This window comes from Salvelinus fontinalis, chromosome 29, assembly GCF_029448725.1.
Source record: "Salvelinus fontinalis isolate EN_2023a chromosome 29, ASM2944872v1, whole genome shotgun sequence".
In the NCBI taxonomy this organism is placed as follows: Eukaryota; Metazoa; Chordata; class Actinopteri; order Salmoniformes; family Salmonidae; genus Salvelinus; species Salvelinus fontinalis.
This window is the reverse complement of record NC_074693.1, coordinates 40319993-40335616: the sequence shown is the minus strand read 5'-3', so window position 1 is coordinate 40335616 and position 15624 is coordinate 40319993. Positions and strand designations below refer to the sequence as shown.

The 15624-nt window shown below is 45.3% G+C and overlaps 1 protein-coding gene across 16 annotated transcripts in view; it reads right to left on the bottom strand.

Moving 5' to 3' along the window:
• rapgef2b (Rap guanine nucleotide exchange factor 2b) overlaps positions 1 to 15624 on the bottom strand; it is a 130296-nt gene that overhangs the window by 24046 nt on the left and 90626 nt on the right. For 12 of the 16 annotated variants that reach the window (XM_055889306.1, XM_055889312.1, XM_055889305.1 and 9 more), the window contains exons 7-8: positions 5041 to 5172; positions 513 to 690 (exon numbers count right to left, since the gene is read on the bottom strand). In XM_055889306.1, coding sequence (XP_055745281.1) covers positions 513 to 690; positions 5041 to 5172 — 310 coding nt within the window. Of the gene's footprint in view, positions 1 to 512; positions 691 to 5040; positions 5173 to 10029; positions 10769 to 15624 lie in introns of those variants that run through there. The other 4 variants (XM_055889320.1, XM_055889321.1, XM_055889322.1 and 1 more) reach the window with 4 other exon arrangements.

The window sequence follows — 15624 nt, the reverse complement described above, 5'->3', positions numbered from 1 at the left end:
TTATTTAAAGGCGTGAATGCTTGATTAAACTCTGATGAGACTACAATGGGAACTCGGGGTAGGATTTCCCCTTTGTGAACAAAGCCAAAGCTAATTGGTTCCCATTGCTTTTCCAAATGTGTTGCCAAAAAATAGCAAGCACTTACAAGGTATTTTAGCAGCAGTACTGTAATCAAACAATGGAATAAGCATATTAACAGTTGTTACTAGATTTAGAGTAAGGGTTCAATCGTAGTGTGGAATAGTCGTAGGGTTCCCCTTTCTGTTCCAAAATGATCAATTAAAACCAATAGGAGCCAAAATGAGGCAAGAAGCAACATAGTAAATAAAGCAGGGAAGGGAGAGGGAGGCACTCTGCCTAGTGACTACTTAACAGTAGGGAAACACTGGCACACTACCAGGTAAATACATTTTGGCTCCCAGAATGTTGTGAGAAAGTTCATTTTCAAACAATCAAAGGGGAACCTTTAGGCAATGTTAGAGGAACATTCTGTGTGCTCGCACGGACTGACCTATGTCGTCATCGGTGCGGTCCATGGGGTCCTTTTCCAGGCAGTCCCGCACAACGTCGCGGCTCATGAGGGGGTCCGACGCTCGCTCGATGTCCTCCTCGTCGTCGTCCTCCTCTGAGTCGACGGCGGTCTCCGGCAGGCCGCTGAGGTCCATGTCGCCCGGTTCGTTCTCCGTGGCCTGAGGGTCAAAGGAACGACAACAACACAACATTTGACTCCATCTTAACACCAACCATCAATCTTAACCAGTGAGTTTTAGTAACACGAGTGCAGGAAAATGCTCACTGGTCTGTATTAAGCATTTGTCAGCTCCATCCATCTACTCCATGTAGTAATAGCTGCAAACTGGTGGGCTGGGAGTAAAGGATGGCAAATATAAATCAGGGTTTTGGTGCAATAGCTTCACATAATGGCGGGCAATTTAAAAAATAAATAAAACTATGCTTATAAGCAGATCCTGCATCAATTCAACGCATCAAAAGCGACAACCATGTCGGTGGTAACACAGTACAACCAAGAAAAGACACCACCAATAGTATTTTCAACATCTAGCCCGTTCAGTAAGACTGATAGGTCTCGGTTTATGTGAGAGACACTGCATATCAAGCATCCCGCTATGCATAAAACACCCAGCTAATTTTCTCACAACTCTTCCTCTCGCTATCCCACTCCAGCTTGCACTTAGAGCCTGACAACCTCTTTGAAAGAGTGAGATAAAATATGGAGGAAAGAGAGAAAAACTAACAACGAGAGGGAGCGAAAGTATGGCAATTGACAATGTCACAGAGATATTAATAGAAAGCTTGGCGCTGCGCATCCATCAAGGCTTCTCACACACTATAAATACCGCTGAGAGGCCATATTGCGTGTTTTGCGCTCTCGACGCGAGCCCCGCCTAGAGAACGAAAACCACGCATGAAACGCAGGGAGATGAAAACTCAAAACAATCCTGTCCCAGATGTGTCGAGTGCTAACCAACTCATCTTACCTGAATGCGGTCCCTAAACTCCTGCCTTCTCAAAGCGAGAGTTTAAAAACAACATTGCCTTCGTAAATTGCCTGCAGAAGCCTAGTCCGAGATGCATCTTTACCGCCCGGGCTGCCAGTTGTGTTTACATTTTTACGAAATTGAAAGAGTCCCCGTCTTTCACAGAACGTAGCCCTATGTCATTTCTCCTTAACCACCATGTGCAAACGTCTCATTAATGATTCAGGGTGCAATCTGAGTAGTCACTCAGGCATCATGAGGTCAGCGATGTGGGCGGGGCAGGGGCCTGATGGGGCGAGAGAGTAAAGGGGGTGTGGTTCTTCCCTTGTGGAAGTGGTTGGTAAAGTGTGGATTTGTGGAGGAGTGAAACAGCGAAGAATCTGAAGATCGAGGTACGTCGGTTTTCCATGCGACAGGGAATAACCGAGGCGCTGAGATGGAGAATCCTCGAAAATTGTTTTGAAGTCATCTGGAAATCTCAGCAGCAGTGAACACAGCTATCTGTCTTCAGCTTCACCTTGATGTGAAAGTAAATGTCTATGGATAATGAAACCCCGTAGAAAACAACTACATTCCACAGTAATAAAACATTGTTGCCATGCTCCAAACCTCAGAAGGACACTGTCCTAAAATAGCAGAGATATGAGTCACTGGACATCTTCATTGACCCCATTACTTGTCTACAGTAGGATCTAGGCTAGTCCTCACACAGTAGCTTTCATTGATTAAATATTGTTGTATGTCAATTCAATATTAGCCACCCACCTAGGTTTATGAGTCAGGCTTATGATATACTAAATGCTCATTAGTAGTGTGCTGATTAGTAGTGTGCTGATCATAATTTAGAAGTGTGTTCGTGAGGGAGATTGCAACACCTTCAGATCTAATCCGCACAACATTTCCAATGAGTTACACAATGTAGCAATCCACTGGGAATTCTGAACCGTTAAAATCCAAATCAAAAACGTCAAATGTTACCTCGAAATACAGAGAAACTCTGAACCCCTCTGTGTGTGAGTGTGTGCGCATGTACATGCATGTGTGTGTGTATGTGATGTATGATCCATAAACGTGTGGTGAGCGAAAAAAGACAGGCGGGGTAGTTAATATTTCAACAGGGCTATTCCTGGATCAATGCTTTCAAGTGTCCTTCTGAAGAACCAATTTCATGATTTATTCAGACACAAAACAGTCGGCCATGTTTGCAAGGCAGTGACAGGGAGGACGCAGCACCATTCTTCTCGCCCGGGAGAAAGACAATGGCGCACTCCAGCGGACACGGCTCGTGGACCAGAGGATCGGGCAGCATCGCCATAAGCTTTACCCTAGTAGACATCTGTCAAGAACCCTCAGAAATCTGAACAGTTGTCTAATTGTAGACATAAAGTCTTATTCATAGACAATATTGTCTAAATATGGTTCTTTAACCATGTACAATATCTGAATTGGTCTCATCACTATTAAGGAGATTTAAGAAACAAACAGTCACAGGTCTGCAGCTGCGGAACAAATCTAATTGGAGTCCCATGATGTTGTTATACACTGACTAAATGTTCCTGTGTCTTTACCCTGGATCAACCCTCCCTCACTCGATCCTCCAGCCCTGATGTGGACAGCCATGAAACCCCAAACATGCTTGTCCAGGGAGGAACTAGCACCATGTCATCCATTTTCTCTAAGCTTTGAAGACGGCAAATCTGACATTCTCAGACGAAGTGATAGGTGGGCCTGGGTCATCTCCATTAGTGAGAGACTAGGACGGAATAGAAATGGGGAGGGACAGAGAGAAAAAGATAGTGATGAGAAACTATGGACAGACAGATCATAAAGGAGAGAGGCAGACTGGCGAAGGAAAGGTGTTATGGAGGGAAAGAGGAAAGAGAGAGGACAGTAGACAACGGGCTTGAATGGAGACGCTACAGCAGACCTGTTAATGAGGACCGAGCAGATGGCCCTGAGACTGGATGAGGGCCTGGGCACAACCGGCCCCCAATGCTCCACATGCACGCCCACACTTGTAGTATGTACTGTACACAGATAGTGCACTTGCACACACAGAAATGGCAACAGACTGACACAGACTAATGCACACCCGCACAGTGCACTGACACAGATACACAGATACACACACACACACACACACACAGCAGATGACGACGTAGGGAGCCAACGGGGTGCCTGTGTGTGGTAAGAGGATTAGGTGCGATTGGCTTTGGGGGCCCGACTACAGTCACGAGATGGTGGAGTGGGAGGGGACTGTTCTGTTCTATGGGCGTTTAGAGGGTGTTGGGGGGATGTTGTTGGGAGGTTATGGGGACATTTGAGGGAGGCCTGCTTGCCTGGTTGGTTGCTACTTCCAGAGTGGGGTGGTTGGAAGGGGGACTGCTCTATTGACATTTAGAGGATGTTGTACGGACTTTTTTATTTATTTTTTATTTCACCTTTATTTAACCAGGTAGGTCAGTTGAGAACAAGTTCTCATTTACAACTGCAACCTGGCCAAGATAAAGCAAAACAGTGCGACAAAAACAACAGAGTTACACATGGAATAAACAAATGTACAGTCAATAACACAATCGAAAAATCTATATACAGTGTGTGCAAATGTAGTAAGATTAGGGAGGTAAGGCAATAAATAGGCCATAGTGGTGAAATAATTACAATTTTGCATTAAAACTGGGGTGATAGATGTGCAAATGATGATGTGCAAGTAGAGATACTGGGGTGCAAAAGAGCAAAAAATAAATAACAATATGGGGATGAGATAGTTGGGTGGGCTATTTACAGATGGGCTGTGTACAGGTGCAGTGATCAGTAAGCTGCTCTGAAAGCTAATTCTGAAAGTTAGTGAGGGAGATAAGTCTCCAGCTTCAGTGATTTTTGAAATTTGTTCCAGTTATTGGCAGCAGAGAACTGGAAGGAAAGGCAGCCAAAGTAGGAGTTGGCTTTGGAGATGACCAGTGAAATAGACCTGCTGGGGAGTGTGCTACGGGTGGGTGCTGCTATGGTGACCGGTGAGCTGAGATAAGGTGGGGCTTTACCTAGCAAAGACGTATCCATGACCTGGAGCCAGTGGGTTTGGCGACGAATATGAAGCGAGGGCCAGCCAACGAGAGCATACAGGTCGCAGTGGTGGGATGTATTTGGGGCTTTTGTGACAAAACGGATGGCACTGTGATAGACTACATCCAATTTGCTGAGTAGAGTGTTGGAGGCTATTTTGTAAATTAAATCGCCGAAGACGAGGATCGATAGGATAGTCAGTTTTATGAGGGTATGTTTAGCAGCATGAGTGAAGGAGGCTTTGTTGCAAAATAGGAAGCCGATTCTAGATTTCATTTTGGATTGGAGATGCTTATTGTGAGTCTGGAAGGAGAGTTCACAGTCTAACCAGACACCTAGGTATTTGTAGTTGTCCACATATTCTAAGTCAGAAACGTCCAGAGTAGTGATGTTAGTCGGGCGGGCAGCGATCGGTGGATAAGCATGCATTTAGTTTTACTAGCATTTAAGGGGGGGGGGGGGGGGGGCTATGCTTACCTGATATATGTCTGACAGGCTGCTGCTTCCAGAGTCGCTGGTGATACTACATCCTGAGTGGCTGGAGGAAACGTGGGTCACCTGTGGGTGCAAGCCGTCGGCCAGGTGGAGTCGGCTGAAGTCCGCGGGGAGCTGCACACACACACACACGCACACAATCGCACACAAACAGACAGATGGTCAGTTTCACCAGTCGCAACCCACTCACACCACCGACGCACGGCTGTCAGGCGTTTAAAAAGGCACTTGGCTACATGGTGAGTGCAACAGTTATTTAGCCCTTACCAAAACATTGCAATCGAAGGAGTGTACCGTCTGCATTAGATGTTAGTGCGGCCAAGGCACGGGTGGAGTTGGTAGGGGAATGTGTGGGAGCAGATTTCCCAAAGCGAAAAAGTAGAAAAGATTTGACATGTGGAAATAATTTTGGAGCTGAATGCCCTTCGAATTAACAGCGAGCGTGTTCCAAGTTCCCAGAGTGATTTTTGATTCTAGATGTAATTGATTAATCTTCTGTAGTTCATTATGTCCATCTACATTCATTTAATTGAACCCTTCTCCTTCTCCTGTGATTACACAGCAGTCTTAATAGAACGTGCATGAAAAAAATATTAATGAAGCCTGTGAGTTAACGCTGAACTTCTTCCAAATAATTCATAATCAAACGAGCCGCCATTAATAACATTTCCCGCTTTCATGGTGTCCGTGGGGAACATTTATAGAGTTTAACATGTATTTATCTAACATATTAGATCACTGATTTTAAAATGTGTCTCGAAATGTTACGCTCCCTGTGATAGTGTAATTTACTCAACACTTTTAAGCGCAAGATCTATTGTCAATTCAATTTGAAAGCGTTTGGTAGGCAAACTTTGCCGTTCGGTTTCGTGTCCATATTTGCCTAGCTCATCTTACGTATATACAAAGTGGCCATGGGCCAAGCAGCGAGGGTAGTTGGGTACTGCGTCTTGCTTGCTGGTGTGACCGTCTGGGATTCAAACCTGGTTCTCCAACACGTCACAAGATTGTGCTAGCCCGTTGAGCTAAAGCCTTGACAAGACTTCAGTACCAATGGCAACAAGCATGTACAATATAACTACCGGACTCCCAGAAACATTTTGTGGTGTTAGTTACACACAGACTCATGAGGAGCCAGTGAATTTAACATTGAGGCTTCAAGTAGCCCACCATTCTGTGTTTAATATGGAAGAGTGCCTACTAGATCCAGTGAAAATGAATATGACCCAATTTCCAAGCTATATGGAGATGACAGAGATGCACCACTACCAGAATTCCCAGGGCAGAATTAGCATTAAAGCTAATGGAAGAAAATGGTGTGAAATCTCAAAAGAGCTAGATAGAATAACAACAACAACTGCTATTAGCATTCTGGAGCATGAATCCCCACAAATCTCTATCCGGACAGAACCAAGTCTATGTTAGGAGTAGAAAAATCATTAAAACGTATCAAAATGAGATAGGCTACAGTACTCCAAGAGGCATAGTTAAATATGAATATTTGAGAGTTTTTAAATGTTTTATTTATCTATTTATTACCATTCTCAAAGCTTTAAGGAAGGCACTTGCTCCTTCAACCCAACCCCTGGCAGCGACAGGGCATGAATATTTAAATCTTCACACCTAAAAGCACAGCGCATGTGATTAAACTGCTTCAAATCAGGGCGTCACTGCCGGAAAGAAAATGTGAAAAGGAGAACATTGGCAGCGCTTCAGCAAAGCAATTTGAATACAAACTAGAACAGGAAAATATATATTAAACCTATACACCTAACCATGCTATTCACCACCACCAAATACATGTTCGCAGATAAAAATACGTATAGGGATAGAGAGTGAGGCTGAGGAGGAGCGCTATAAACATTGGTTTGAATGACTTAATCAACAGCTTTTAAAGGGTGGGAAAAGTGATGACTGTTCTGCTCCTGGAATTAACACTTCCACATTCTCCATATTCTGTGGTGAATGTTTTTGGTTAAGAAATCACTCCTCAATATTCTTCACTTCCATTAGGCCATATACATTTTTTGGACAGGAACCACCACAGAACTGTAGTAGATACTAAACCACGTTACGGAATTGAAAAATAGTTAGTGAAGAACTGCAATGACTTGTAAGTCACACTTTGAAACATTAATTAACTTGGGGCAACTAATCATGCTGTGAAGTGTGTGTGTGTGTGTGTGTGTGTGCGCGCGTACCACAGAGTAAAAAGCTAGCCCACACCCCAATACATTCACACCCCAATACAACTGTGAATGTGATGTCATTACAGTGTATGAAAGACGGCAATCACATTTCATTAACCGGCTCGGTGCACAGAACCAAATGGTTCATCAGGGCCAGGTCACAAGCCCCTCAGGCTGGTAGAGCCCCTTTCCCCATCTTCTCATCTGAACCCCCTCCAGCAAAGTGGGCAGAGATTATTAGTGGACCCTGAATTGTGTTACAATGATAAAGATTTTATACATTTGCAGTCTGCATTGAAAAAACTGAATGACATTCCTTGGCACTATATATTAAGTGGAAATGTTACCGTCTTATATGACTGGACACCAAATTGTGTTCCAATGGTATACATTGACTACAATTGCAGACTGTATTAAAGTCTGCATTGAACAGCAATGGCACTATATAGAACAAGAGGCAATGTACATTTGTATTTTTGTATTGTATTCTTTCATTTCAAGAAAACATTGGTCGCAAAAATCAATTCTGTCTATAGACTAGTCTGAGATGGCCTGCATTTTGAATGTTTGGTGGAGCAGATTGCTGGTTCCATCACGATGTAGAAGTGCATGGCATGGTGGACAAACAGAAAACAACCCTGAACATGAAGCAATGGGAAGTTTATCAAAAACCACATGGGCGACCAGAGGTTGGGAGTAGTACACACATGGTCGATATCCACATGTCAATAGCAATATCCAGGCTGTTTCCCCCCAGCCTAAAGCAACTGGCTAGACCCCCCCCCCCCCAGTTCATTGGCATGGCCAGTTCGGAGAAAATGGCAGCTAACAACATCAACAAGGCTCGCTAAACTATTCTAAATCAGCGCTGCTGCTAGGATGCTAATCGCTATACATTTTTTTACACGTGTCATTACAGAGACCATTTCTCAAACTCTCTAAGGATGTGCACAAATCATTAACATGCAATATCGCGAGGTCAAAAATAAATACATCCAAAGCGCACAATTTGCCTAATCCGAGCCGTAGCCACAAATATTTACAAATCAACTGGTCATGATGGGATTAGAACAGTAGCATCCTCTAATGCTCGAGCCACAACACTATATTCCCTTATTGTGCCTTCCACGGTGAGCAGATGTGGCGCTCCTAAAATTGTACTGTAGACCTAATGACCTAGATTGCCGCACTGGCGGCAGCCCCGTGGATGTGGATGGAAGGGCTGGCCAGGGCTCAATCCCTTTATGGGGATTCGGGTATACAGTGGAGGGTGAACCGTGAAACTAGGTCTGTGACTGACTTGGATGACCTAGCTTGGAGGCTATTCCTTCTACCCGGAGAATGAATACAAGAGACTTAACTAAGGTAGATGGGAAATTGAGGTTTGGAGAGAAAGTGGGAAAATGCTGATGTTGGAAGACCAGATACGGCAGGCGCTATTCCCAGAGTTCCCCTGGCCCCCAGACGGTGGGGGATTCTCGCTTTCCTGAGCCGGGTGGGATCAAGAGATTAAAGCCGTTTGGGCTGGGTGTCCGATTAAACAGGCCTGATATTCGCCCTTCCTGTGATACCACTCCACTAAACCCAGCCAGGGCACATATTCACACACACAACATGGCAAAGAGATGGGAGAGAGCAAGTGAGATAAAACACTCTTACCAACCAACACATAAGACACCCATTATAATACAACTTTGGTGCTGACAATCACCTAATACTCATATTGCAATCTAATATAAAACAAATGGTGCATTGGCCAATGCCATTAAATGGACAGTAATTATATATCATAGAGGGGTGCAAAAGAAATACACACACGGGTCAACAAATAGATGCACTAACTCATAACAGCCACGCTACTATGACAACCACCTACTCTCACTAAATAGGCTTACAATCTCCCCATATTAGTCACAGGCACGATACCACTACTCCAGAAATATGATACTCTTCTTTGATTGCCGTCTCCCACTATTCGCTTATACATACATTTGCATACTTCTTGCTTACTGAGGAGGAAGAACGAGAGAGAAAGAAAGAGAGTAGGCTAAATCTGTGTGCTACATAGATGTAATTTACCCTCCACAATCCGTCTACCGCTGTGATTTACAGCTATATGCACGAAGCTTCGGAGGGTTGAGTGATATCAGCCAGCGGTCGCTGACAGCCAATCAATTCATTTACAGCTCATGTGCAGACCACTCAGTAGCCTACAAATGGCTGCATGATCACTGTCTCTAGTCTGGCTGTCACTATTAGCACCATGGACAGCAGCCCACGCAAGGCTGCCTCCACCAAACCGCACGCACGTCTCAACACAACCCTTGCAAAAAAATATGATCTACGACACCTGTATTGCATTTGCACAGGACGTCGGCTAACCTTTATTTAAATAAGGGCGCGTTGTGTAGAAAGAAGCAATCAAAGTATTGTGTCGTCAGTGTCACATAAAACTTAATGAGGAACCCATATACTCTCGAGTAATGGTCGTAAACCATTCCAACCGTCTTGCAACCGGAGTGTGACAGCGAGCACATGGCCGTGGTGACTAGCCTACAACACTACTGGCACACGGGCTGACGGATAAATAAGGTTGAGATTCAAGGCGTCCGCGCTCCTGTGTGGCGCTGGGCTATAGCATAGTGGGCTGGGCCCGGCGTATTCATTAATATAAGCGCGGCTTGAGAGAAACCCGATAACCATCCATTAGGCTATAGAGTAGCGAATCATATCCAGGCATCGGGTCATAGAGCAAAACATACACGCACACGTCGACACTTACCGGGTTTTTATCTTGCTGGCTCGGGACTCCATGGCTGGCTGCTGCTGCTAATGGTTTCATAATGACACAATATACGCCGGACTAAAATGTAACATTCTGGGTCTAGCTCTCTATGCTACAGCGCGCCTCTTCCCCATCTTCCTCCTCCAATTCCTCCCCTCTCTCAGCTATCTACCGGGGCTGTCTCTCTCTCTGGGAAGTGAGGGGATGATGCTGAAGGAAGCCGGCTTCGGTTTCAGACGCACCAGCAGCCCTGCGTCGGGGTTTAACCCCAGCGAGAGAACAGCCCAGTCTGCAAAGCCGAGCGCACGCTACTGTCTTGCAGGGATGAATAAAAGGTTAGAGGGAGAGAAAAAAAAAATCGAGCGCCGTGCGTTCTTTCTTTTTACGCTGATGCCAATTAGATAGATTCCTCCTCCAGTGAGCTCCGGTGTGTGGATAATAAAGCAGAAAAATATGGGGGGAAAGGCTAAAATGGCTGACAGCACTTTAACTCACGTTCGCTCCCTCATCCTACCTCTCCCTCCCTGCTCTGCTCTCTTTCGCTGCCGATGGTAGGCTGGCTGTCACAAACACAAGCACGCCTACGCGCACGCAAAGACTCGCTCACTCGGCTTTTACGCGCCATTAGATTAGTCTGAGACCTAGGAGCCACAGCCTCCACGATCCTGGCTTTGTTAACACTACTCTCAGTTCATTTGTGGACCAAAGCAGTGGAACGTGTGTGTGTCAGTGTGTGTATTGGGGAGAGACGGGGGGCTTGAATAGGGACCGCCCTCACTGATGCTGAGAGTCCAGCCGGTGGTGCCTGCTGTTCTACCTCACACAGTCTACAAGGCTTAAAAATAGATAGAGGGATAGAGGAGAGAAACGGAGAGGGATGAGGATGAATAGGCTAGCTAGAGACAGATAAACAGATACACAGGGAGATAGAGACACAGGGAGAAAGAGAGAGATAGAGGAGGCAAAGGAGAGCAAAACGCTGAGAGAAATCAAAAGGATACTAGTGAGAGGTGGCGAGCCCAGCGAGAGTAATGCCATTATCACACTCACTTCAGCAGAGGACCGTGGCTGCAGCCAGTTGGCATGGTAACAGAACCAGGAAAGCAATTTCCTGGGCGGTGGAGAGAGAGCGAGGGGGAGAGAGAGGGGGGGGGAGCATCCTCTTCAGTGAGAGAGGAGAAAGAAGAGGAAAGGTGGGCCTGATAAAGACTTGCTCAAAGACAGTGGGTAATAAAATTAAAGAGGGCTATGGAGATGAACAGAGTTCTCCTTGAATCAGTATGACAATGATGTCACCACTGTCAAACGGCTGGAGTATAGTAACCACGGCGACTGAGCATGACTCGCCCCCACGGGGCCTTTGGTGGTTGCTGTGGCGACAGAAGCATAGAGACACGGAAAGATGGAGGAAGTAGAAAGAGAGACAGAGAAGAGAGAGGGGGGCACACATTTGTGTCAGAGACAGAAGCCATCTCGTCACCGCCTCCCTCGTCCTACTTTGGGGAAAAGGCCCCCATCGATCATGGACTGTGGTATCACATCATAGACAGGGCTGAAGGATCTATCAAATCATGACACGCAAGCGCACACACACTGTAACCACCCTTCACAATATACCACTAGGTACACACACATACATACATACATACATACATACATACATACATACATACACAGGGGATGCCCGTTCCTCTAGGGCAGGAATCAACAACTAGAATCAGCCGTGGGCCGATGTTGTCTTGAGTGGATGATCAGGGGGCCAGAACACATTTCAAATAATTTGTAGACCGCAAATGGAATGCAAGAGGCCCAAACGCATATAATATTTGATTAAAACATCATTCTAAAACTTGCTCACCTTTGTACACGATCGCATACTGTATATCTCTCTATTATGAGTGGGAATACGTGGTGGGCCAAACAGCCGCCAGCTGCCCTAGGGGATTCTGGTTATTGGCAACACAAAGGGCCCCTGTCAGATATGAGGCCAGCGGGCCAGGCTTGGTGACGGACACTGAGATATGAGAAGAACAGCGCTTTAAAATGACGAAGGCACAGCGAACAATGGCTTAAAGGGCAATGCAAGCCTGCGTCCCAAATGGCACCCTATTCCCGACAGTCACTTTGGGCCCTGGTCAAAAGTAGTGCACTGTATAGGGAATAGGGTGCCATTTAGGACACATACCCAAAACAATGAACAATAGGCAGCCGAGTGACTTGGAGATGATATTATTATCTTGAAATGGCACAATAATAAACTGCCAATTCAAATGTGAATCAAAGCCCCAACGGGCAAATAGGAAAACCCAGCAGTGTTCCAACAATGACCGTCAAAGACAAATAGCTTTGTTACACTAACAAAATACACTACATGACCAAAAGTATGCTCGTCGAACATCTCATTTCAAAATCATGAGCATTAATATGGTGTTGGTCCTCACTTTGCTGCTATAAAAGCCTCCACTCTTCTGGGAAGGCTTTCCACTAGATGTTGGAATATTGCTGCGGGTACTTGCTTCCATTCAGCCACAAGAGCATTAGTGAGGTAGGGCACTGATGTTGGGCGATTAGGCCTGGCTCGCAGTCAGCGTTCCAATTCACCCCATAGGTGTCCAATGGGGTTGAGGTCAAGGTTCTGTGCAGGCCAGTCAAGTTCTTCCACACAGATCGACAAACCATTTCTGTATGAACCTCACTTTGTGCACGGGGGCATTGTCATGCTAGAACAGGAAAGGGCCTTCCCCAAACTGTTGCCACAAAGTTGGAAGCACAGAATGTCATTGTATGCTATAGTGTTAAGATTTCCCTTCAATGGCACCAAAGGGCCTAGCCCAAACCATGAAAAACAGCCCCAAACCATTATCCCTCCTCCACCAAACTTTACAGTTGGCACAATGTATTGGGGCAGGTAGCATTCTCCTGGCATCCGCCAAACCCAGATTAGTCCGTCAGACTGCCAGATCACTCCAGAGAACGCTTTTTCACTGCCCCAGAGTCCAATCGGGGCGAGCTTTACACCACTCCAGCCGACGTTTGGCATTGTGATCTTAGGCTTGTGAGAGGCTGCTTGGCCACGGAAACCCATTTCATGAAGCTCCCGACGAACAGTTCTTGTGCTGACGTTGCAACCGAGGACAGACAATTTTTACGCGCTTCAGCACTCGGTGGTCGCATTCTGTGAGTTTGGCCATTCTACTGTCAATGGAAATTGCATGGCTGTGTGCTCGATTTTATACACCTGTCAGCAACGGGTGTGGCTGAAATAGCCAAATCCACTAATATGAAGGGGTGTCCACATACTTTTGTATATATAGTGTATGTGTTGCCAGTGCTGCCTTTCTTCAGATATGCAACTTTTCTGTTTACACCATCCTTACATTAGCCTTGGATGTGGTGTGGCAAAGTGACCTATAGTGATTCTTGTTATTGCAGTGTTGGATAGGAAAACAACAACTACTGAACATGCGTATGTACAGCCAATCTATATATGGCTCTCTGATGCAGATCAATGTAGGTCAATGGAATAGTAAACACTACATTTACACATGGAGTGTATCGAGTCGTGCTTGAGGGGGCTATTTGTTCACGTATGCACCGTATAAACTACTGCGTTAATAGAGACAATGCCTCAAAACCAGGGGTTGCATTTATTATTGGCCGGCTGGCCTCCATCCGACGGAACATGAGAATACCCACTGTGACATCATTCCCATCACCCTCTCTAGGCCCCGGGCGATGATGTAATGCATCACCAAAACAAGCTCAGGTGTTTGCTTCTGGTGCTGATGACGGTGTCATTAGCATTGCTGGCAACAATAGTCAAGGGACCGGGGCATCATTATGTCATTACATCACCACGGCAATGGGTGGGGCAGTGGGGGGGTGTTGTTGGGGGTCGTGTCTGGGGACCACAACCAGACACGATTGGTCGCACTTTAACGCTTTCCAGTGACAACGAGACTATGGCACCGTTCCAAATAGCATCCGATTCCCTATGTAGTGCACTACGTTCGACCAGGGCCCATAGGGTGCTATTTAGGGGATAGGGGGCCATTTCGGACATAGAATATGGGGTTGGCATTCTGCTGAACAACCTCAATCTAAATGCAAAGGAAAGGCAGGGGCCCATTGATTTTACTTGATTGGAACACTGATGTAACAATGCTAGCGGTGCGTAACATTAATGGATTCAGATTCATTCGAGGGGTCAGAAAAGCCTTGACACCAGCCATTTGTAATGTTCTCTGCTAACCACCGTGGCTATGAGTTTGTTCCAAACATTATGGGTTCGGGATGCATAGCATTAGGGTCATACAAAGTTCATTACCACGTTAGGGAAGAGAAAAGCAAACTCACGTGTATGTGTACAGATATAGGCAGACAACAAGCACATAAAAGCAAGAGTTATATAGTCTTTAGATAAAAAGCATTTTACAGTTAGTTTTATTACTAGCACGACTGCATGCGATGAACCAAAGAAAACAAGAAAATTAGGACAAAGGAAAGTGCCAATTTAAAAACCAAGTCTATTCCACAAAGCTACTGTATCAAGGATAAATATATTGTGAATCTATCAAGCTACTATAAACAGCAAATCTGACATGGCCTTTCCCACTCACACGCAGTACAGTAGCTGGACATCAGTACAAAGACTAAGAGCTTAAACGTTCCTCTCTCCCCCTCTGCATCTTCCTACAAGTCAATAAGTACCAGTCAAAGCAAATACCGGTACTAATACCTCGCTAGATAAACCACTGAAATTACAATTTCAAAAGGTTAACCAATGCAAATACTCTTATCATTGGGTAACATTTGCCATTTCTTAAATAGGCCAATAGCATATAAGAAGAGATTTATTATGCCTGGCTATAAATCGAGAAGTCTCGGTTTCTTATTAGTTTTGCAACACGGTTGGTTATTTCAACAGCAAATATGAAACAGATTAACAACCAGTGAGCGATTAGCACCAGTCAAGCTAACCAAAGCAGCTAAAACGGACACTACCAGCCTGCCAAAACTGATCATGACGGTGTAATTCCCACAGTACATTATCTTCATGTTAGTATATGTGAAAGAGTCTAAAGCCTTGTTAAATTGCTGACTGTGCATATCAATAAAGGGGCCAGGACCCTTACTTATAAAAACAAAGTTGCTAATAAACTGCTACCATCTCCTCCTCTAGGGTCGACTTCCTGATGCTGCTGTTCCCACGCCACCTGTGCCAGTTCAAGAGGCAGCAAAGTATTGTGTTGCTGTTGCCATGAGTTGGCGTGGGCACGTTTCCTGTCCGGGCAGGAAGTGGACACAATTTGCCAGCCAAACCAGGTTACCACAGCCACAAAGTTGTAATTATGGCTAAACCCTGCCTATTTCAACCATTTCTCTTTTAAAAACCTGATTTTGAACCTAATCTTCAACCACACTGCTAACCTTATGCCTAATCTTAAATTAAGTCCAAAAAGCACATTTTTGTTTTCATGAACTTAGGACACAGACAATTTTGACTTTGTGGCTGTGGTAACTAGTGACAACCGATATGAGGGGAGGAGAGGGATGGGGAGGGCGAGGAAGAGGAAAGGCCTGAAATAATAG